Here is a 23,923-nt window from a genome sequence, read left to right on the forward strand (position 1 = left end):
AAATAAAATAAAATAAATCTTGAAACAATCTGAACAGCCAAGAGATAGACTTAAAAGGAGGAATTGCAGAGAAAAACAAGGAAGTGAGAAACTGAAAAGGAATAGTTTAAACAAAGAGAGACTGCAGTCAAAGTAGCATCATAGAAGTTAAAAGAGAAGCAAGTTTCTAAGGAAGCAGATCTATCTCAGTTTCAGTAGCTGCAGAAAGTTGGAAGAAAGATATGGACCAACAGTTTCTAAGTGTTAACAAGGAAATCATTAGTAGCAACTCTAGAGAAGTAAGGATGAAGTCAGAATGCAGGGAGGTAAGATGGTGATAAAAAGTATGTACTACTCTTTCAAGATGCTCTGAGACCAGGAATAGTCTCAATTATATCACTGTAAATTCTGACAGGAATTAGTTCAATCACTATTCTTTGAATTGGTCAAATTCTTCCGTTTAGAAAGGCACAAGCAGTTTTGAGAAATGTCATAGCTAACAAAGCATCCTTTCCTTATATTTGGTCTGAGGTTAGCACCAGGGAACATTTTGTGGCAAAGCACGGCAGTCTTTTTAACACCAACCTCAGAGATTTGTGATGTATCTCAAAACATTCCTAGTTTCCTTTAATTATCTTTTATTAGTGAATGTTTCTACACTCTAGAGTGGATATTTTCAGCTTCTATAAGTTCCAAGGAATCCTCCTGATGTGGTGCTGTACAATAAGCAATGGCCTGCTAGGTCAGCAGTTCAAATCCACCAGCCTCTCCTTGGAAAACCTCAACAGGGCTGCTATGAGTCAGAACTGACTTGATAGCACTTATCATCAGTTCCAAAGACAACCAATCCCTTAACTTTCTCTTACAAGTTTATAGGCTTTTTCCTTTTTTTTTATTTTTTATTTTTTATGTTTTAACATTTAGTTAAAAGTGGAAGAAATATGGAAAAAAGCACATAGTTTGGTGATGTTAAATCTGGTTTTAAAATGCTAGCTCTAGCTACTGTTTACCAGTCCTATGACCTTGGGTCAATTACTTAAGTCCCTGTTCCTCATACACTTAAATAATAATTAAAAAAAAAAGATTCCATGCACCACTTGCCTCACAGGGCCACAATGAGGATTACAGGAGATATGCGCCAAACCCTAATACAGTGCCTAGCACATATAGAGGCAGACACTCAGTATATACATATTAGTTCCTGTTCCTTCTTTCCCGTTGCTTCTGACTTGAAAAAACAACAAACATCATTTAATTTTGTTTTTTCAGATTCCAGTCTTAAGCTTTTACAAATCGAAACAACTAAAGTCTGATTAATGGATGGCCTGCCACAGGTCTCATTATTTCAAATTCAATTTCCACTTAGTCGTATGTTCACACCATGGAAGCACTCCTGAAGGTAACTGAGTCTTGTAACAGAGTTCCTTCAAGGTTATTTAGATTACAATCATCCAAGTCATGTGTGGGCTTCCTTCTCAGAAGTCTCGCTACTGCACCTGTCAATTCATTTCTCACAGAGACACCCACCAGTCGGGGACTCCTGGGACTCCTGGGCCAGGCAGCAGAGGACTGAGGACTCGCTCTAACAAGTCTGGCTTGGTTCTCCTCTGCAGACTCACTCAGTAGTCTCTAAGCTTGTTGCTGTTGTTAAGTACTGCGGAGTCGGTTCTGACCCATAATGACCCTGCACGGAGTTTCCGAGGCTGTAAATCTTTACGGGAGCAGAAAGCCTTATCTTTCTCCCGCGGAACCGCTGGTAGTTTCGAACTGCTGACCTTGAGGTTGGCAGCCTGACTCGTAACCCCTACGCTACCAGAACTCCTTAGTCTCTCGGCTTCCGGGCCGAATTTAAATACCACAGTCAAACAAGTGGGAAAATCATTCATTCCTCGCTGCCACTGGACAATGGCCAGAATAAGAGACTTCTGGAAGTCACACAGACATACTTGGATAAGGGCAGGTCTATGTCAGAAACCTGACCAGGCTCGCCACCAAAGTTACTTCTGTTAACCATTCATATTTAGTGTTTCTCCACCACGGGGTTATTAATTCATTCGGATGGTTACAGTTTGTTACTTCTGCTGCACACTGCACGTTTCCTCTAACTTTGTCCTACTTACTGGTATTTGATCATAGCTTTGGGGGGAAGTTCCCGAATACCGTTAAAATCACCCCCAGCCTTGACAGGTCAACAGAAACTATGCCTTGGGGTAAAGGGATTTATTATTATCATAGTTAAGAAGGTCGGGGAGGGGAGAGATGACACGGGGACCGGTGCGTGTCATCTCAGGTCGGAGTTAGGGGGCCAGGGTTGCAAACGGGGCGGTAGGCCACGCAACTCTCACGAGTCACCGCTCGGCCTGGCCCGGCCCCACCACTAACGCGTCGTGGCCCATTCCCTACCTGTACCAGAGGCCAAAACCCTCCCCAGCGTTTGTGCGGCCGGTACCTCTACCCCACCTGTCTCTCGGCCTGGCCACCGCCTTCGCCGTCGCCGCGGTGATTGCCCACACCCCCTGTCCGATGATTCTAGGACACAGCTAAACCAGACAGCTCAGTTACGCCGCGAAACTCTTCACGTAGTCTCCGCCATCCGTTACGTAGAATGCGTACGGTCCGTCTGCGCCTGCGCACGGCGAGGGGGCGGAACGCATTCTCAGAGAACGCGCGAGATCTTTCCATCCCCCGCCCCCAGCTGAGGCCAGATGGGATTGCTGGGAAAATTACATAATGCCCACCCCTGGACCCGAACTGCCTTCAACGATCCCAGCCCTCGCCACTAGGGTTCAGTCATCACGCAGACCTGGTGCTCCGGAAGCTAAAGATACTCAAGCTCTGAGGGACCACGTGGTCAGAGGCAAACGGAGAAATGTTGCTCCAGTCATCTTTGCTAGGAACAAGAATTTAGGAGAGCGACGATTTTATTTAAATGCAATTTCTGCCCAAGTCTTTTCTCTTGGAATTTCTGGGCCGCTCCCCGTCCGCAGCCACTCTTTCTTCACTCCCAGGCCTGTTTCCTAGCTGGGCCATGAACACTCCTCACCCCGCAGCAGTTTCCTTCCTATTTGAGGGCTTGAAGACTCTGCAAGGCCTGGAGTTCTAAGGTCTGGACCCCACGCACCTTTCAGCGAGCCCCAACCTCTAGGCTCCGCCCTCCGGCCGCGCTCTCTCCTCTGCGCATGTCAGGTTCGTGCTCCCCTCCCCCCGTTCAGCAACGGGCCGAAAGGCGGCGGCGGCAAAGGGGGCGGAGAGGAGGAGCGCGGCGGGACGGGGTCCGGACCGTGCGTACTTCGGAGGTGGGGTATATTCCGCGTCGGCGGTAGTATTAGCTGCCGCTGCAGCTAACGCAGCAGGTTTGTGTGAGGTGGGTCTGAACGCGGGGAAGCTAACCCTTGGGGGCACTGGAGACAACTGTGGGGCCTAGCTAGGGCCAGGAATCCGCGGCCTCGCTTAACAAAGAGTCAGCGGAACCTTCAGGCAAAGGCGGCCTGAGTGGCTAGGGAGGAATGGGGGTGCGGGGCTGAGGCCTTGAGGGATCCTTTCGAACCTTGTCTCCCGGCAGCCCCTCTCACGGTTCTTGCTTCTCTCGAAACTCTTACCGAGGCCCAGTTGGTGGCTTTTCAGAGGCTACTCTGCCTGGTTAGGGAAGGGATATTCACGGGGAGGATTCTGACCAAGGTAGGCAGAATTTGGGAGAAGCAAGCCTCCGAATCGAGGTGACCCGATAAGCCCTTAGGTTGCCAAATCGGGAGGTTGTAAAAGACATAGTCTTTGTGCATCCCTTGAGTAGACCAAGGATTAGCATCACTATCATCTCAAACTTTTTTGCGGACCTACTTAGATGTGGTGTAAGTAGTTTATATGGAGTTGAAAGCGTATGGGCCAATAATATCAAGGAAATCGATCGCACTAGTTGGCAATTGGAGGGATCCTAGCCTCCTTAATCGCCGTAGTGAAGTATTTGCTCCTTTGCCCCAACTGTTTTAGTCTGTCAGCCAATTTCCCCTGGCTTCTTTGTGTGTTCCTTATTGTAAATGACAGGCTTTTATCTGTGTCTTTTAATTTTAATATGTGTCTTAGTTCATTTTAACTTTCCAGAGCCAAGCCTAGTTCTGGCACATAAGTGAGCAGTGTTTTGTACAAAAATTAATTTTTACACTCTCAGTAATAGGAAGAAAAATGCATGCTGTGTTTTTCTTTAGCTAAAAGGGGCGTTGTGTAGTGTAGTCTAGAATTCATTTATTTAGTAACTTTTAATTGATGATTACTGTTTCTTGGGGCTGTGATCCCTGCCCTCATGAAATTTAACAGTGCTAGCAGGAGTCCTGGTGTGGCACTGTGAGTTAATGTGCCAGACTGCAAAGCCGTTTGAACTGCAAGGTTGGCGCTTCAAGCTCATAAGCTGCTCCTTGGAAACCCTGTACAGGGTCACTATGAGTCGCAACCTACGGCACTTTACAACAGCAAGCGGGCTGCGAACCTTAAGGTCAACAGTTCGAAACTGCCAGCTGTTCTGCGGGAGAAAGATGAGGCTTTCTGCTTCGGTAAAGATTTACAGCCTCGAAAATCCTACTGCGGGGTCACTATGAGTTGGAACCCACTCCATAACAAGTGGAGAAAAGAGACATTAAAAAAATATATTAAAAAAAGATATACTGTAGCAGATGATTATTAAAACCCAATCCACTGCCATTAAGTGGATTCTGACCCCTTACAAAGGTTTCTGAGGCTGTAAATCTTTATAGGAGCAGAAAGCCTCATCTTCTTCTGCAGAGTGGTTGGTGGGTTTGAACTGCTGACCTCATGGTTAACAGTCCAGTATTTATCGTACAGTACCACATCAGCACTCCAGATGACGATTTGTTGCTGTTGGTAAGTGCCCTACAATTGGCCCCAGCTCATAGTGACCCTGTATAGGGTTTCCAAAGAGTAACTGGTAGGTTTGAAGTGCTAACCTTGTAGTTAGCAGTCTAATGCAATGATTGTTGTTGCTAAATGCCATTGAGTTGGTTCTGACTCATACTGACCCTGTATAGGGTTTCCAAGGAACAGCTGGTGGGTTTGAACCATCAACCTCATGGTTAGCAATCAAATGTTTATCCTACATTGCCACACCAGGCCTCCAATGCAATGATTGTTGTTGAGTGTCGTCAAGTTGGTTCTGATACATAGCGACCCTGGGTAGGGTTTCTGAGGAGCAGCTGGTGAGCTTGAACTGCTGACCTTGTGGTTCAAACCAAATTTGCAGTCCAGTACATTATCCATAATGCCACACCCGGACTCCAGTGCAATGATTAATGCCTCACATATATTAAGTTGGAAAGGGTGCTAGAGAAATGATACGTCAGTTTGAAATAGAGTGGTCAGGGAAGCACTCACAAGACAGGCTGGCATGAGGGGGCTTCAAAAGTTCAAAGACTGGGAGGAGGTAAGGGAGTGAATGAGCCATTCCAGTATTTGGGAAAGGAATGTTCCAGACAGAGAGAACAGCTAGCTAGCTCAAAGACCTTGAAGAGGACAATGCCTGGCCTGTTGGAATAACAGTAAGGAGATCAATGCGTTTGAAGCTGTGGGAGCAAAGGAAAGAATACTAGGAGATAAGGTGAGGGAAGAAGGGGAAGGGCAGAACAATCAGGTACTTTAAATTGTTTTGAGGCTTTTTCTTTTACTCTGAGACATAAAAGGACCATTGAGGGGCTTTGATTTAAGGAGTGATCAGATCTGACTTGTTATGTGCCACGGAGTTGGTTTGGACTCTCAGCGACCCTGTACAGGGTTTCAGAGGCTATAAATCTTTACAGGAGCAGAAAGCCTCATCTTTCTTCCACGGAACAAACAGTTGGTAGTTTCGAACTGCTGACTTTGAGGTTAGCAGCCTGATTTGTAACCACTACGCTACCATAGCTCCTTAGATCTAACTTAGATTGTAATGATTTAGCAGAATTTACAGACAAATGCAATTGCTTAGATTAGAGTTTTATCAAATTGATGTTTTTATACTCAGGTCTTAGTCCTGGTGTGGCGCTGGACTACAAGTCAATTTGAACCACAAGATTGATGGTTCAAATTTAACATCTGTTTCTTGGAAAACCCTATACAAGGTCACTATGAGTTGAAACTGACTCGATGGCACTTAACAACACAAACATACTCAGACCTTAGTTTCTTTTATTTTTTTTAGAACTTAGTTTATTTAAGCCAACAGAGTGAAAAGGATTTCTTCTGAGGTAAAAATAACCAAGCAGTTACTTATGTTTAACTTTAGAAGAAAGGGATGAAATTGTCATTTAAGAATTGACCTTATACAGCCAGCCCTCTGTGTTCATGGGTTCTGTGTCCACAGACTCACCAACTGTGGATCAGAAATATTGGGGTGGTGGGGGAGAGGCAATTAAGTGGTCAAAGCAATCACTCTCAAAGACTAAGAGGAGCCTGGAGTGCTATAGTGACATAACATTTGCATTGTATTCAGTATTATAAGTTACCTAGAGATGATTTCAGATATTGGTGTCTCAGTAGGGTAAGCACTGGACTGTTAACTGCAAGGTCAACAGTTCAAACCCATCAGCCACTCCTCAGAAAGCGTATATAGGTTGCAGTGAGTCTGACTCTACAACAACAGTTGTTGTTTGTTGTTAAGTGCCATCGAGTTGGCTCTTCCCCATCAAAGGAAGAAGCCATTTTAGGGAGGAAGGATAGAACCAGTAAAGGCTATTAAGAGAGAAGCCTGGTACTTAAGGAAGAATTTGTGGTTTGAAATCATCTCTAGGTTACCTGTAATACTGAATGCAATGCAAATGTTGTATAACTATAGCACTCCAGGCTCTCTCTTAGTCTTTGAGAGGGATTGCTTTGACCATTTAATTGCTTCTCCCCGACCTCCCCAATATTTCTGATCCACAGTTGGTGAGTCTGTGGACACAGCGACCCTGTGTTAGGGTTTCTGAGGAGCAGCTGGTGAGCTTGAATTGCTAAGAGAAGATTTGAAGTATATGGGCTATATTTAAATACTACACTATGTTATGTAAAGGACTAGTAGAATAGATATAAGTTAATTGTCATTAGAAGAACTTTAAACCTTAAAAACACAAGTGATAAAGTAGTGGGATTTATATAATCAGTTGATTTTAGTCAACTATTTTTAAAGTTATTTAGATCATATCTGATTGCCCACCACTATCCAAACCACAAATTCTTCCTTATGCTTCTTCCCTCTTCATAGCCTTTATTAGTTCTGTCCTTCCTCCCTACAATGGCTTCTTCCTTTGCACTTCTCTACCCAACTTACATTTTCCCTGTCTTGCCCAGGTTCTAATTCCCTTATGAAACTAACTAACACTTGTCCAGCTCATAGTGATCTTAGACATCTTCAGTGTTTTGTGGATTTAGGCATGGAATCCTTGAGTTGAAAGATGTAACTTGAGCTGAGAGATCCAATCTGAAATTCCCTATTTACCAATGGAGACATTGATTCTTGAGAAAAATAATAGTAGTAATCATCATTGTAGCTAAGGAGTATTGAGTACTTACTATGTGCCAGACTTTTTTCTAAGTGTATTTTTATGTGTTGACTCAAATAATATTTTTTACACCAACCCTTTGAAGTAAATGATATTCTCACCATTTTACCAATAAGGAAATTGAGGCTCCAGGAAGTTAGTAACGTTCTTGAGGTTCACATCAAGTTAATGGCACAGCTAGGGTGTAAATGTAGCCTCGTTTCAGATTTTTGTGTACTTTACTATGTTCTTTTTTCTTTTTGGTTTTAAGAATCATACCAAGTGGCACTTGATTTTATCCTGACTAGAATTTTTTTGCTCAGCCCAGTTGTAAATCTTGGATTTCTTGTATATTGAATACACATGAATACTGACTATTCTGGAAGATGGAGTCCTGGTATGATGGGTTAATGTTCTGGGTTGCAAAGTCAGTTTGATCTGTAAGATTGGCAGTTCAAGCTCACCAGCTGTTCCTTACAAACCCTATATGGGGTCACTGTGGGTAGAACTTACTTGACAACACTTAAAAACAATTCTGGAAGACATACTATAGGAGATAAAAAATGAACAAGCCATTTCTTCACCCATAAAACTTATACTATGAAGTTAGAGAGATAAAACAATACCAATAAATTAATTGTCATTGTGTTGAGAGTAACTCTGGCCACTCCTCCATGTGTGGTGTTTTAAGATGGGAAAGGGAGTTTAAGGAGTATCTAGGGTTTTCTACAGAAATGGAACCAGTGTATTTATAGAAAGATTGGTTGATTTAGTCATGTGATTGTGAGGGGCTGGCAAGTCCAAATCTGTAGGTCAGGTGACAGACTGTCAATTCTTACAGTCTTAGTCCTAAAATCTGTAGGTCAAGTGATAGGAAAAGTGAAGAGTGTGTTTTGGCATAATTTCTATTTGTGATCTGTAGACACAATACCCAGGAGTTCTTGTGGTGTGGTGGTGTGGGATAAAGCACTGGACTGCAAGGTCAGTTTGAACCATAAGGTGGACAATTCAAACTCACCAGCCACTCCTTAGAAACCCTATACAGGGTCACTATGAGTTGGAACTCACTTGATGGCACTTAACAACAACAGAGGTAGCTCTGGTAGCGTAGTGGTTATGAATCAGGCTGTGAACCACAAGGTCAGCAGTTTGAAACTACCAGCGGTTCCGCAGGACAAAGATGAGGCGTTCTGCTCCCGTAAAGATTTATAGCCTCGGAAACCCTGTGCAGGGTCACTATGAGTCGGAACCGACTCCACGGCACTTAACAACAACAACAACAACATAGATTGGATGGGAGTCCTGGTGTGGTGCTGTGGGCTAATGCGTCAAACTGAAAAGTCGTTTGAACTACAGAGTTGGTGTTCAAGCTCACCAGCTGCTCCGTGGAAACCCTATACAGGGTCACTATGGGTTGGGATCAACACGATGGCACTTAAGAACAGCAACAACAGATTGGATGAGGCCCACCCACCCTCATTATGGGGAGTAGTTAGCTTTACTCAAGTTGGACTTATTTAAACACGTTACTACTTGATAATAGTGTCTAGACTAGTGTTTGACCAAACATCTGGGAGCATCTTGGTGTACCATAGCCTATCCAAATTGATTTATAAAACTAACCGTCACAAGGAGGGAGATATTTGTGATCACTGAGAATCATGGTCATGTCATAGTTCTAGGAGTTGGTATTTGAGATGGGCTTTGTAGGAAAGATAGGACTTCAGTTGGTAGATGATGTTGTTCAAGAGTAGACATTTTGGGGGAAGGTATGTAAAGGAGTTTCCTTGGAAAATGGCAGATGCAGAGACCCTGGGAGGCATGAATGCAAGAGTAGTTGTTGCCATAGTGGAGGATCTTCTGGCAGCCTCACACAGGAAATGTGAAGAGCTGTTGAAGGAAATGACAGAATCCGAAATATGTATTAAGATTTGGAGCCAGGATATGGAAGAAGAGAGTTCTTACTGAGCATCTGAATGCCTGCCTCACTTTGGGTGAGATGTTCCCTAGCTACATGACATTAACATGATACACTGCTACTCTGCCAAAGGAGGTTGAAATTCTTTTTCTGTTTTTGCTGTTTGTCTCTGACTTATATTTTATGTTTTATCACATAGAATCGCTGCTCAGACATTATAGAGTATTTGCTGGTTGTAGATGCAGCCTCTAGATAGACTTCACCTAAACTTTTCCAATATAATAGATAGTAGAGTGGAAGGGGGGGCAGTGGTGGTTTCTGTCCAGTGTAAAGTATTAATCTTCTTTCTAGAGAGAGGCCTTCCCTGTCCATCTGTCAATAATAGTTTATCTCCTACCCTACTTGCTTTATTTCATTGCACTTTTACTTGAAAATAGCTATTTGTTTAATTTGCCTTTCTCTCTCTGTCTCTGTCCTAGACCTAGACCCTGGGGATATATCCTAGAATGTCGTTTTTAAGTGCTATGCACTGACTTAGAGCAGTCCTATGCACAGCAGAACAAAACACTATGGGCACCTGCTCCATCCTCACAGTTGTTAATGTGTGAACTCATTGATGCAACCACTCTGTCAGTACATTTTGTTTGGGAGTCTTCCTCTTTTTCATTTACCCTCTACCAAACATGATGCTGTTTTCCAGCATCCTGATTAACATGTCCAAAGCACGTGAGACGAAGACTCACCATCCTCCCTACTGTTAGCTTGTCCTACTGTAGTGGCTTGTATGTTGCTGTGATGCTGCGAGGTATATATACCGCTGGTATTTTACATACCAGTAGGATCACCCATGGTAGACAGGCTTCAGCAGAGCTTCAGACTAAGAATGGACTAGGAAGAAGGAATAGGTAGTCCACTTTTGAGGGACTAGTCCCCGAAAACCTTATGAATGGCATGTAGAGTGGTGGTGGTGGTGGTGGTGGTGATGGTGTTGGTGGTAGTGTGCCATGGAGTCAGTTTTCACTCATAGTAACCATCCTTCTTCCATGGAGCGGCTGGTAGATTTGAAATGCTGACCTTGCGGTTAGCAGCCCAAGTAGTGACCCATTATGCAATCAAGCCTCTTCAGCATCTTGGACAGGCACTCTGTATACAATTTTGAATTAGTGGTCCTTCGGGTAGTGGTATGGTGCTGTGGGTTAATGCGCCAGACTGCAAAGCTGTTTGAACTGCAAGGTTAGCGGTTCAAGCTCACCAGCTGCTCCTTGGAAACTCTATACAGGGTCTCTGTGGGTCAGAACTGATTCAACGACACTTTACAACAACAGCTAGTAGTGGTGTGTAGGCTGGATAACATTAGAGAGACTTATTGGGAAATTATTGCAGAAACGAAGGTGAAAGATGGAAGAACTAGAAGTGGGAAAGAGGGAGAATTTGCATGAGTGGTGTCCCCTGGAGTATTTGTCACACAACCAAAACCAAATCAGCTGCAGTTGAATCAGTCATTTCTGACTCATGGTGCCCCCTTGTGTGTTTCAGAGTAAAACTGTGCATCCTGGAGGGCTTGTTTTTTTTTAAAGCTTTTATTGTGAATTGAGTGATAGTGTACATTGGGAGAATATCGGGTTTGCACTCATCCTATTGTCTTTCGTTCCATTGCAATGATTACAGTCCCCTCCATGCTTCATCATTCATCAGTATTTGCACTCCCCCCTCCTTTTTTTTTTAATGTACATAGAAATACTCAGGGATATATAATCATTTAAACAACCAAAGGACACAAAGGCAAAGTCTGCCTCCTGGACACTAGCACATAGCCTTTCTCTTTCCACGAGTCTAGAGTCCTCAACTGTTCTAACTGCCCATGTCCTCATCTCTGCCTTTATCTAGTGTTGCAGCTTCTCTGGATAGGGTCCCACATTCCACTCATGCTTTTCTTCCTTGATGGTCCTAGGGTCCTTTGTTCCTGGAATGTTGAATTAATTACTTCTCCTTTATGTTAACAAAACTTTTACCTTTACAGTTGTGACAATTGCAATTAGTCTTGAGTACCTAGAGTTTTTTTGTTTTTTTTTAAGTTTTTTATTGTGGATTGAGTGCAAGTTTTCAGGGCACATCATCGGTTTCACATTCAAACATTCATATACCTTGTTTCATTACATTGATTATAATCTCCTCCACATACCATCAGTTAACAGAGTGTCTCTCTATCCTCTTTAGCTTTTTTGGGGGGGGCAGGGAAAGGTTTGCCTTTTTGGAATTTACAGTCTCGGCTTTTAGGGAAGGTTTTTACATTTATCTGTGGGTATCCAGGGCTCATGTATGGAATTACTAACCAGCATAACTGAATAATCAGATAAGGGACATTTTGCTATGTCTGCTAGGTGGCTAAAGTCCCTAGAGTTTTTAATGGCTGATTTTTCTGACCTTTCTTTTGAGTGCCTCTGAGTAGACTTGCGCTGTTGACCAGGTTAAAGAACAAGTGCATTGTTTGTTCCGCCCAGGGATTCCAGGCTCATAACAAAGTGGTTATTGGTCAGGGTAAAGCTATGTATATCATTACTAAGATGCAAGTAGCTGGTTTTCATAAAAACAAATGGTAATTATTAAAATTTTGCTTATGGTTTTAATAAAGAAAATAATAACTGTAGAATACGTGTGCAAATGGAATTCAAATTTTTCAGTTTTTATAGTATTAAAGGAGCTCTGGTAGCGCAGTGGTTACGAATCGGGCTGCTAATCTCAACGGTCAGCAGTTCGAAACTACCAGCTGTTCCGCGGGAGAAAGATGAGACTTTCTGCTCCCGTAAAGATTTACAGCCTCGGAAACCCTGTACAGGGTGGCTATGAGTCGGAACCAACTTCACAGCACATAACAACAACAACTTAATATAGTTGTAAAATTTGCTTTGGAAGCCATGTGATGATTTTCATATGCATTGAAACGAGTGAGTGTTTACACCTCTTCGGTCATTAATTTGAAGGAGCCTTGGTGGTACAGTGGGTTAAATGTTTTTCTAATCGCAAGTCAAACCATTCAGCTACGGCAAGGGAGGAAACACTTCTGTAAAGACTTAAGTCTTGGAAACTCTAAGGTGTAGTTTTTCTCTTGGTGTGGTGCTGCAGGTTAATGTACTGGACTGCAAAGTTGGTTTGAACTGCAAGGTTGGGAGTTAAAGCTCACCAGGCACTCCTCGGAACCCGTATACAGTACCACTATGGTTTGGAACCTACTTGGCGCACACAACAACAACAGTAGTGTCACTGTGGGTTAGAATCAGCTTGATGACAGTGGGCTTAGTAAGTTTTAGCATTAATTTTAATGAGCCCTGGCAACTCTATGGTAAAAGTGCTTGCCTACCAACCAAAAGGTTGGGGTTCCAACCCAGCAGCCACCCATGGGAAAAACATGTTAACAGTCTGCTTCCATAAAGATTACAGCCTTAGAAACCTTATGGGTCGCTTTCAAAGGCAGTGGGTTGGGTTTGGTTGGGTTTGGTTGGGTTTCATTGATTTGAGAAATGTTTTTGGAGTGGGAGATGTTCCAGAAGGTCTTTGATGTGAGTTTGCTAGCTTTTTTTGGCAAGTTGTAGTAGGCATATTCTTATGACCTGAGAGAAGGGATAAAGGGAGTGTGGAGCTGATTCCAAATAGCAGCACTGTAGATAATTTTTAAATATCCTCATTGTATTTTTACTTCCGTATTAACTAGTAGAAGTCTTGTTCTCTAAGCAATGTTTGCTTGCTTCTTGTAAGTGCCATCGAGTCTCTTCTGACTCATAGCAACCCTGTATAGGGTTTCCAAGGAGCAGCTAGTGGATTTGAACTGTTGATCTTGGTTAGCAGTCTAATGCTTATCTTACAGCACCACATCAGGACTTCAGTGTTTGCTTAAAGAGTGTGAATTAATTGGAGTAACCCAAGCAGAGTTCTTAAAAAAAAAATCATTAAAACCAAATAGCAATTAGGTTGGCTATTTCTTGCTTCTTAAGTCAACTGTAATCCCTCAAACACCCCAAGGATCGATAGTCATACATGATTTAATAGCAGAGAAAGCAGAGTAAGGAATTAATGGTGCCTTGAGGGTCTGGTTTAGATTTAATCAGGAAGGATGATGGCTGGATAACAAGGTTTGGAATAATGGAAGACTGTTTTTACTACTGGGATGATTTTTGAAGAGCTGAATGCATGATATTTATTTTCTAATTTATTCAGTGATTTGTTTTGAGTACTACACAAAAATAAGCTCTCAGGATACAGGGCTAAACAAAATAGGCAAGGACTCTGTCTACATGGAGCTAATAGCAAACCAGTTGCCATTGAGTTAAAAATGGCTCCTGGCAATCCTTTGTGTTTCAGAGCAGAACTATACTCTAGGATTTTCTATGGCTGTTTTTTTTCAGAAGTAGATCACCAGACCTTTCTTCTGGGGTGTCTCTGGGTGGAATTGAACCTCCACCCTTTTGGGTAGCAGCCAAGTGCATTAATTGTTTGATCACCCAGTGAAATTATTTGGCCTTGTTAAGAGGCAGTAAATTAGGGGAAATGGGCAGTGTGTTCTAGATCCACCAGTGAAAGACTTGGGGGCCTTAAAGTGTTCTCAGTCTTTTTTTAGGTGACCCAGATCTCTGAAGAATAAAGGAAAAGGTATTGCATGCATTAATTTTGTATTTTGCTGAGTCTGAAAGGCGTTAAGTAGCTCTCACTTGCTCCAGATCACAATGCCTGTTTGTGTCACAAGTTGAATTTTAAAAACCAAGTGTTTGGTTTGCTTCTTTTGCATTTGAGCCCTTTGGTTATTTGTTGTTAGATGCTGTTGTTTCGTTCTAACTCATAACAACCTTGTGTTGTTGTTAAGTACCATGGAGTCGGTTCCGACTCATAGTGACCCTGCACAGGGTTTCCAAGGCTGCAGATCTTTATGGGAGCAGAAAGCCTCATTTTCTCACCTGGAGTGGCTGGTGGGCTCGATTTTCCAAGCTTGTGGTTTGTAGTCTAGTGCATATCCTACAGAGCTACAGTGCTCCCTTTGGTTATTTGTTGTCATAAACTGCTATTGAGTTGGTTTTGAGGAGCAGCTGGTGAATTGAGTCAGACTAATTTATGTAAATCTGAGATTGTTGTTTTCCATCAAGTCAGCTCTGACTCGTGGTGACCCCATGTACAAAAGGATAAAATGTTGCCCAGTCAGTCCTGCACCATCTTGACAATCCAACCAGTCATTGTTGCGACTGTCGTATGGTGGGGTAATACTTTATTGTGATCAGTAGGGCAAATGTTTTATTGGCAAATGTTTAGAAGTAGATCGCCAGGTCTTCATAATCTTAGTCCAGAAACTTCACTGAAACATGTCACCATAATGACCCTGCTAGTATTGGAAATACTGGTGGCATAACTTCCTATATCATAGCCACACACAAGCCACCATAGTATGACAAACTGACAGTCCAGTGGTGGTCTGTATCTTGGCCTATCCTTTTCTCCTTCCCTCCTGTTGAGGAGGAAGCGTTATTTGCTATTCTGGGTATGTGTTTTTGGTCTTACCTCTCTGGGTCACCTCAAGGAACTAGTTCCTGTGACTTATATTGTACTCTTCCATCTTCAGTGTTTCTATGCTGGCTTTTCCTTTCTACCTTATGTTGTTGTTATGTGCAGTAGAGTCGGTTCCAACTCAATAGCGACCCTGTACAGGGTTTCTGAGGCTGTAAATCTTTACGGGAGCAGAAAGCCTCATCTTTCTCTGGCGGAACAGCTGGTAGTTTCGAACTGCTGACCTTGCAGTTTGCAGCCTGCATAATCACTACGCTACCAGAACTCCTTTCTCTTCTGGTAATGCCTCCAATTCCGTTTTACCATTTTAAGTTTACATTTCAGTGACATTAATTGCATTTCCATATTCTGTTACCATCACCATTTCCCAAAGTGTTTCATTGTCTCAAACAGAAACTCAGTAACCTTTATGCAACAACTCCTAATTTCCCAGCCTCTGGTAACCACTAATAACTTTTTTCTGTATACATTTACTTATGCTAGACATTTCATTTAAGTGGAATTAGATAATGATTATCCTTTTGTACCCGCCTTGTTTCACTCAGTAGTACTTCAAGGTTTATCCATGTTGTGTAGTTCATGATAACTCCTTTTTATGGCTGAATAGTATTTCATTGTATCATACTCTGTATATCCATTCATCTTTTGATGGACACTTGAGTTGTTGCCACTTCTGGCTGTTGTGAATGATGCTAGGATGATCATTGGTGTACTGGTATCAGTTTGAATCTCTGTTTCCATATTGTTGTTAACTGCCTTCCTGTCTGTTCTGACTCATAGAAACCCTGTATAGGGTTTCTGAGTCTTTAAATCTTTGCTGAAGCAGAAAGCCTGCCTCATCTTACTCACATAGAGCTGCGAAGGGCTCAAACCTCAGACCTTGTGGTTCACAGTCCAGTGCTTATCATATGGAGCAACTGTGCTCCTATATCCATATAGTAATCATTTTATGTGTGTGAGAATTGAGTGAAGGTTTTACAGAACAGATTATATCGTCAGTTTGGCATTCAACAAATCATATTTTTTCATTTCAGTGATTGCAATCCCCTCCATTTAACATCAGTTATTTCACTTCCTCCCTGTGATTTTTGTTTATTTACATCCTACCTCTTTCCCCAAACCTTTTGAATTTTGACCTTAAGGTAAGTGCTGCCCTTTTGATCTTGAATGGTGTTCTTAGGAGCAGCTCTTGTCAAACCAAACCCACTGCCATTGAGTCTGTTCTGATGCATGGCAGGCAACCCGATAGGGCAGAGTAGAACTGCTTCACAGGATTTCTGAGACTGAATCTTTACAGGAACCTCATCTTTCTCCCCCAGAGCCACTGGTGACCAGCCCAGCACTTAACTCACTTTTCCACTAGGTCTCCTTGCTTTTGGAAACACAAACCCAAACGCACTGCCATTGAGTTGATTGATTCGAACACATAGTGATCCTGTATAGGGTTTCTGAGATTGTAAATGTTTGTGGCTGCTCTTGTAAAGGCACGCTTAAATATTATTAGATACTAATTGGAGTCCTGGTATGGTGCTGTGGGTTTATGTGCTGGATTGCAAAGTTAACTTGAACCACAAGGTCAGTGAACTTGTGGAAACCCTATTACAGGGTTGCTGTGAGTCAGAACCGACTCATACAACAACAGTATTCTTATTGGTAGAGTGCAGTAGGATAAGCACTGGACTGTGACATAAGGTTGGTAGTTTGAGCCCACCAGCCACTCAATAGGAAAAAGATGAAGCTTTCTGTTTTGCCTAAGATTTACAGCCCTGGAAACCCTATAAAAAGTCACTATGAATCAGGATCGACTTGGCAACACTCAACATACATTCCTACTAAATCTCATTTCATTAAAATTATGTTGATTCCACTAAACAGGATTCCTAAAGAAAGCAGAAGATGGCCTTAATTAAATGCAAATAGACTACTACCAGTAAAACCTACTGTGTAAAACGGAAACCTGGTAGAGAAGGAAAATGCAAATGGGTTCCATTAAATAAGAAGAGAGGTGACTACATCCTGCCAAAGGTGAAAAACTTGTGAGACTTGGAAAAACAAGGCAGTCCAGTTGAGTTCTGGTTCTCACAGGTTTTCCTTTACTTATTAAGGACCTACCTTAGGAAGCGCGTTGTTATGGATGCTCCAAATGAGTAATGACGTTTCCTATCTGGAGAAGGACATCATGCTTGGTAAAGTAGAGAGTCACTGAAAAAAGAGGAAGACCCTCAAGGACATAGATTGACTTAGTGGCTGCAGCAGTGAGCTCAAGCAGAGCAGATATTGTGAAGACAGCGCAGAAGCAGGCAGTGTCTCGTTCCATCGTACATAGTGTCATTGAGTCGGAACTGACTAAATAGCACCTAACAACAACATCTGGAGCGTAACTTCAATCTAATACTAAGCAGACTGAATAAACAGTGCAGTTCAAACAAAACCTGTGTGTAGGGGAGGGATATAGAATCAGAAAAAGTAAAGTATGTTGTTTCTGGTCCCTTCAGCAATGTCATTTTTAAAGGCTTTATACAAGGAGCTCTGGTAGCGTAGTGGTTACAAATCGGGCTGCGAACCGCAAGGTCAGCAGTTTAAAACTACCAGCTGCTCCTGTAAAGATTTACAGCCTCGGAAACTCTGTTCAGGGTCGCTATGGGTCAGAACCAACTCAACGGCACTTAACAACAACAATAATACATGGTATAAAGCAGTTTTTGGAACTCTTAATTACACGGGTTTCAGGGCCCACTGTAAACAGTAAAATTATTAATGGTAAATTTTAACACATGGAAAAAAGTAAGAGTCAAATAACTGCTATTAACATTTTGATAAAGAAATTCCCACTATCTCTACGTTTGTAACATGATTTTGCATGTTTGGATCTTATCATCCATCTTGTTTTATACCCTCATTTTATTGTTGTTGTTAGGTGCCATCAAGTCAGTACCAACTCATAGCGACCTTATGCACAGCAGAACGAGACACTGCCCGATCCTGGACCAACCTCAGTATTGTTGCCACGCTTGAGTCTATTGATGCTGCCACATGGCCAGTCCATCTTGTTGGGGTTCTTCCTCTTTTTCTCTGACTCGTCACCTTACCAAACATGATACCCTTTCTCCAGTGATTGGTTCCTCCTGACAATATGTCCGAAGTATGAGAGATGAAGTTTGGCCATCCTGGCCTCCAAGGAGCACTCTGGCTGTACTTCTTCCAAAATGGATCTATTGGTTCTTTTGGCAGCCTATGGCACTTTCAGTATTCTGCTTCAACACCGTAATTTAAATGCATCAATTCTTCTACGATCTTCCTTCTTCACTGTCCAGCTTTCACATGCATATGAGGTTATTGAAAATACTATGGCTTGGGTCAGGCGCACCTTAGTCCTCAAGCTGACATCTTTGCTCTTCAACACCGTAAAAAGGTCTTGTGTAGCACACTTGCCTAGTGCAATACGTCGTTTGATATACCCTCATTTTTGGTTGGTTGACTGTGTGCTGTGGAGTTGGTTCTGACTCATAATGACCCTATACAGGGTTTCCAAGGCTGTAAATCTTTACGGGACCAGAAAGCCTCATCTAACAGCTGGTAGTTTCGAACTGCTGACCTCATGGTTTGCAACCCGATTCGTCGTAACCACTACGCCACCAGACTGTCATTTTACTTGGTGTATATTAATCACTGTTTCATAAGTGTAAGTAGTGATTATGGAATGGCATAAAGAACATCATACACTAAAAGCAAAAGCTCATAAGAAAGAAAAACACCCAACGAAATTTCCTGTTGAAAATAAGATAAGCTAAAGCTACTGGAAGAAATATTGAAGTAAAAGAGCTAAACAGAAGATTTCAAAGAGCAACATCATGAAAATGGAGAAAAAATTGACGTCTAGGATTTGATTTTACTTGGATCCAACATCAACTCCTAGGGAAGCAGCAGCCAAGAAATGAAATGATGTATTGCATTGGACATACTTGCTGCAAAAGACCTCAAGCAAAGATGTTACTGTGATGACTAAGGTATTTTCAGTCACCTTGTATGCATGCAAAACCTAGATAGTGAATAAGGAAGACTAAAGAAAAACCGATCCCCTTGAATTATGGTCTTGGCAAAGAATGTTGAATATATCATGAATTGCCTCGTAGAACAAGGAACCCTGGTTGCACAGTGGGTTAATGAGCATTGGGCTGCTAACTGAACAATCTATGGTTTAAGCTCACCAGCCACTCCTTGGGAGAAAGATGAAGCGGTCAACTTCACTCTGGAGCAGTTTTACTCTGTCTTACAGAGTTGGCTGTGAGTTGGAATCTGCTTGATGATATTGTGTTTGAGTTTCGCTAGAAGAATAAACAAATCTGTCTTGGAAGAAGTATTGCCAGAATGCTACTTAGAAGCGAGAGAATGGCGAGACTTATCCTCATGTACTTTGGACAAGTCATCAGGAGAGACTAGTCCTGGAGAAGGACATCGTGCTTTGTAAAATAATGGGTCAGCAAAAACAGAGCAAGACTCTCGGTGAGTTAGATTGACAATGACGGCAACAGTGGGCTCAACTGTAATAACAGTTGTGAGGATGTCACAAGATCAGACAGTGTTTTTGTTCTCTTGTATATGAAACTGACTCAGTGGTACCTAACAACAACTACTGGTATTCCCTTTTGTTTGTTTTTTTGCTGTAAAACAAAGCTTATTATTTTCATTTGGTCCACGGCTTGGGAGAAGAAGGACTCCAGGGTGTTGACTGTGCTGCCTCTGTGTCTGGAGAGCAAGGTTCAGGCAGAAGGTCTGCGGAGAGCAGGGAATGCTGAAGACCCTTCACAGGGTGTGTGGCTCCACAGGCTCTTCCTAGTTGTGCTGGAGAGTGAGCCTCTCGAAGAGGTATTCGCCCAGCCCTGCCTGGGGACCAGCCATCCTATGGAGATTGGTCAAGTGGTCGCCCATCTTCTTGATAATTTTCACTTCCTCGTCGAGGAAGTGGTTCTCCAGAAAGTCACAGAGGTGGGGGTATATGTGGATAGTACCCACGGTGTGCAGATCCAGAAGAGACTGGTTCAGGTTCTTCTCCAGGGCCAGGGCAGCTTCCGTGGAGTCCAGGGTTCTCCCCCGCTCATCTTGGGAAGGCTTCTGCATGTCCTGCAAGAGTGAGCAACCACCACACTGTTTTTGCAGTTTCAAAAGATGCTTAGCACCTTCACGCTTCGCCGCCAACTCACAGTATAAGTGTCCCACGCCTTCCAAAGCCACATTATAGTGATCGAAATAGAAGCCCAGAGAGAGGGAGGTGTAAGGCCCGCAGATACAGATTAACCAGACGGTTGTTGACACCAGTTGTTAACACTGGCCTCCGTTTCAGCAGAATAATTCTGACGGATCTGAGAGTGCATGGTTGGTTGAAGATTTGGAGCTAACCACACACACTAAAAAAACTGTGTTTAGCTGGCCCTGGTAACAGGGAATGCTCAAGAAGATGGTCCTGGAGAAGAGATTGTGCCTAAAGAAGTTGTTAGAGGTGGTCTGAGGCTGGAGGTGGGGGGGCGGTCTCCGAATCTGTTCCATCCAAACACTGTCGAAGCAAGACACAGATCCACGGGACCGCAGCGTGAACTTCTGGTATTCTCTTTTGACTGGCAAATTCCTTTAAAAAATTGATTCTAAGGCAATAATTAGGATATGCACAAAGATAACAGGTATGTGTTTCACAATATAAACCAGTAGTAGAATATATTTATTGACATTGAATATGTATATATCATAAGGTGAAGAAATCACCTCACTAAATTGTAGACTGTGGTTTCTGTTTTCTTTATAAATTTTATCTGTGTATACACATATACAAGGTCGGTGGTTCAAGCTTACCAGCTGCTCCTTGGAAACCCTATACAGGGTTGCAATGGGTTGGAATCAACTTGACAGCACTTAACAACAACAACATAACACATATGCAAAGAAAAATAGCAACAAAATTACATATTTGGGAAAGGAAATTTCAGATAGAAATGTAAAGATTTTAAGTTTTGTTCTGTTTTGCTTTCTGAGTTTAATGTTTTTCTATGAAATGTAGGTAATGTATCATTTTTTAAAAGTTAGCATCAACACTAATAAGATACAAGTATTGTTTGTACATTGACTCTCTAGATACAGGCCCTACTTGGCATCTGTCCTAAACTATCTTATAGGTGCTTTGTCATCCTTATCCAGAGGTTAACTGGATATTTCAGGGAACACATCAGTGACGTTGCTATTATTGGTTGCCATCAAGTCATAGTGACCTTAGCATAACAACAAAACCTTTCCTGGTTCTGCATCATCGCATATTGGAGTCCATTGTGATAGTAAGTCACTTGGTCTCACTGGATTTCCCTGGTTGTCCTTGGCCCTTTACTGAATCCTAGCATGATGTCCTTTTCTAGTGATTGGTGTATCCTGATGATGAGTCAGAGACTCACCATCCTTGCTTCAAAGAAAGGTTCTGGTTGTATTTCTTCTAAGACTGATAAGTTTGTTCTTTTGACAGTTCACAGTTTGTTCACTATTCTTTGCCAACACCATAGTGTGAATGCATCAATTCTTCTGCCATCTTTTTATTAAATAACTTTTGCAGGCATGTGAAAACCCTATGGGTCACAACATAAATGAATTATCTCCCCCATCCCCCCCCCATGAGTAGTAGTCTAATGGGCAGATGTTCGCTCAATAAATGCATGGTTTGTGTACCCTCTGAAGGTTCAGGTAGTCTTCAGAGTTCAACAGGCACTTTCTACAAATAGCTCGTCTTTCAAATTTGATTCATCCAGCTGTCATACTAGTTTTGGGGCAATCTGATGACAGTGTTGTACCAGGTGTTATGTTTGTTGTAGGAAGCATGTTATAATGTAATTTTTTGTGGGGAGTGGTCTGTTTCCCTGTATATTCCTCAAGGATAAAATGATTAAGAGGTTAAGTCTTTCTATCTTGGTTTCCTCACTTGCCTGGTACCTATCAGATTTCCAAGAAATATTGTTGTCTTATAAATATTTTTGATGTTTAATAAGATGTTAATTAGCAGTCGTGCTATGTTTCTGTTTAGATTGAGATCTCACAAAAGTAAATAATTTTTTTTTTTTTTAGTGTTTTAGAAAATATAATGATTTGATTGAGGTTGTTATTGTTGTTAAGTGCCATCAAGTTGATTCCGACTCATAGCTACCCTGTATAGGGTTTCTGAGGGGTGGCTGTTGGTGGTGTTATGTGCTGTGGAGTCGGTTCTGACTCATAGTAACCCTGTACAGGGTTTCTGAGGCTGTAAATCTTTACGGGAGCAGAAAGCCTCATCCTTCTCCCACGGAACAGCTGGTAGTTTAGAACTGCTGACCCTGAGGTTTGCAGCCCAATTCCTAAATTGCTGACCTTGGCAATTAGCAGTCTAGTGCGTATTGCATAGCACCACACCAGGACTGATTGAAGTTAGGTTAGCATAGTGTGTATCTTGAATGTAAAGTAATAGTTTTGATTAAGAAACAAAATTTAACAATAATAAAATTGTAGGTAGAGGTCAAAGAGATTTAAAAATTGGTGGGCTATTTACTAAATAATTTAAAATTGATGATTAATGTATCTCGGTCCTAACAGGTCAGTCATCGACACCATGAACTGGAATAAAGGTGGCCCTGGCACGAAGAGGGGGTTTGGCTTTGGTGGGTTTGCCATTAGTGCTGGAAAGAAGGAAGAACCCAAGCTTCCACAGCAGTCTCACAGTGCCTTTGGGGCATCTGGTTCTACTTCAGGATTTGGAAAGTCTTCTCTACCGCAGCTCCCTTCTTTCTACAAAATTGGATCTAAGAGGGCCAACTTTGATGAAGAAAATGCGTAAGTTGCTTCTTGGTAATTTAGAAAAGAATATTGGGCATAGGCTTTACATCGGCAGAAATTGAGACAAAGCAGTCACACTTGTACCTGAAATAATTATGATACTTCGTAAATTGATTATATCACTACATTGCATCATTCCTAGAGAGTTACTCCTTTGTAAGGAATATAATACTGGGGTACTTATTTATATCTTATTCCACAAAGGATTTGAGATGATCAGAACTTAAATATAGCTGAAGAGCTTTAAATCATTCATGTGGGTTTTGCTGTTCTTTATTGCATTGTAGTCTTTTATGGAACACCATGTAAATTGTTTTACAAACTAGACAGTTGGCAGAACTGGTAGAATACCGTTTGCCTTAGCACTTAAGTCCCCCAAACTATTATGACTGGCTGGCTATATGCCGTCGAGTGTGTTCTGACTGATAGAGACCCTGTATAGGGTTTCTGAGGCTGCAAATCCTCAGGAGCAGGAAGCCTCATCTTTCTCTTGCCTGGTTAGCAGCCCAGCACAGAACCCACTATGTTACCAGGGCTCCTTGTACTACCTGATAATTAGTAGAAAAATCTGAGATTTGCCCAGTTGTTAGGAAAAATTTCCAATCATCCTTTTAACTTGCTTGTCTAATAAGATGACTATTTGGATTTCAGTATTTGAACTGTAATATCTGTAGATTATAAATTTATTTTTCCTTGAGACTAAATAAATGTCTCATTGCTGTTATTTCCAACTTGGTTGTGACACTACTTAGGTTTTATATGTTTATTTTTTAATTTGTAATAAAAATTGCTCAGGATCATAATCAGATATAACAGTTGGTGTTTAAGGTCCAGCTGAGTCAAGGATCATCATTCTAGGGAACATTTTATCATTTCAGGGTACTTTGGACAGTATATTACAATAATAAAGCCTATCATATAAATGAGGTGCTCTGGTAGCATAGTGGTTACGAGTTGGGCTGCTAACCTCAAGGTCAGCAGTTCAAAACTGTCAGCATTCCATAGGAGAAATATGAGGCTTTCTGTTCCTATAAAGATTTACAGCTTTAGAAACCCTATTCAAGTTCACTGTGAGTGGAACCTACTTCAAGACACACAATCCACCATGTATAAATAAGCATGCATTTTTATGTGTGTGTGTGTA

At 42.0% G+C, this 23,923-nt stretch overlaps 1 protein-coding gene and 1 pseudogene across 1 annotated transcript in view; one reads left to right on the top strand and one right to left on the bottom strand.

The window, feature by feature from the left end:
- The first annotated feature begins 3,204 nt into the window (after window positions 1-3,204).
- The window catches only part of DDX42 (DEAD (Asp-Glu-Ala-Asp) box helicase 42), a 49,139-nt gene continuing 28,420 nt past the window's right edge, over window positions 3,205-23,923 (top strand). Inside the window, exons 1-2 of the mRNA XM_006833574.1 lie at window positions 3,205-3,332; window positions 22,540-22,776. Coding sequence (XP_006833637.1) covers window positions 22,556-22,776 — 221 coding nt within the window. The 5' untranslated portion in view covers window positions 3,205-3,332; window positions 22,540-22,555. The remainder of the gene's footprint in view (window positions 3,333-22,539; window positions 22,777-23,923) is intronic.
- On the bottom strand, window positions 19,777-20,315 carry LOC102839614 (annotated as a pseudogene).

Source organism: Chrysochloris asiatica, unplaced genomic scaffold (assembly GCF_000296735.1).
Source record: "Chrysochloris asiatica unplaced genomic scaffold, ChrAsi1.0 scaffold00007, whole genome shotgun sequence".
Lineage (NCBI taxonomy): Eukaryota > Metazoa > Chordata > Mammalia > Afrosoricida > Chrysochloridae > Chrysochloris > Chrysochloris asiatica.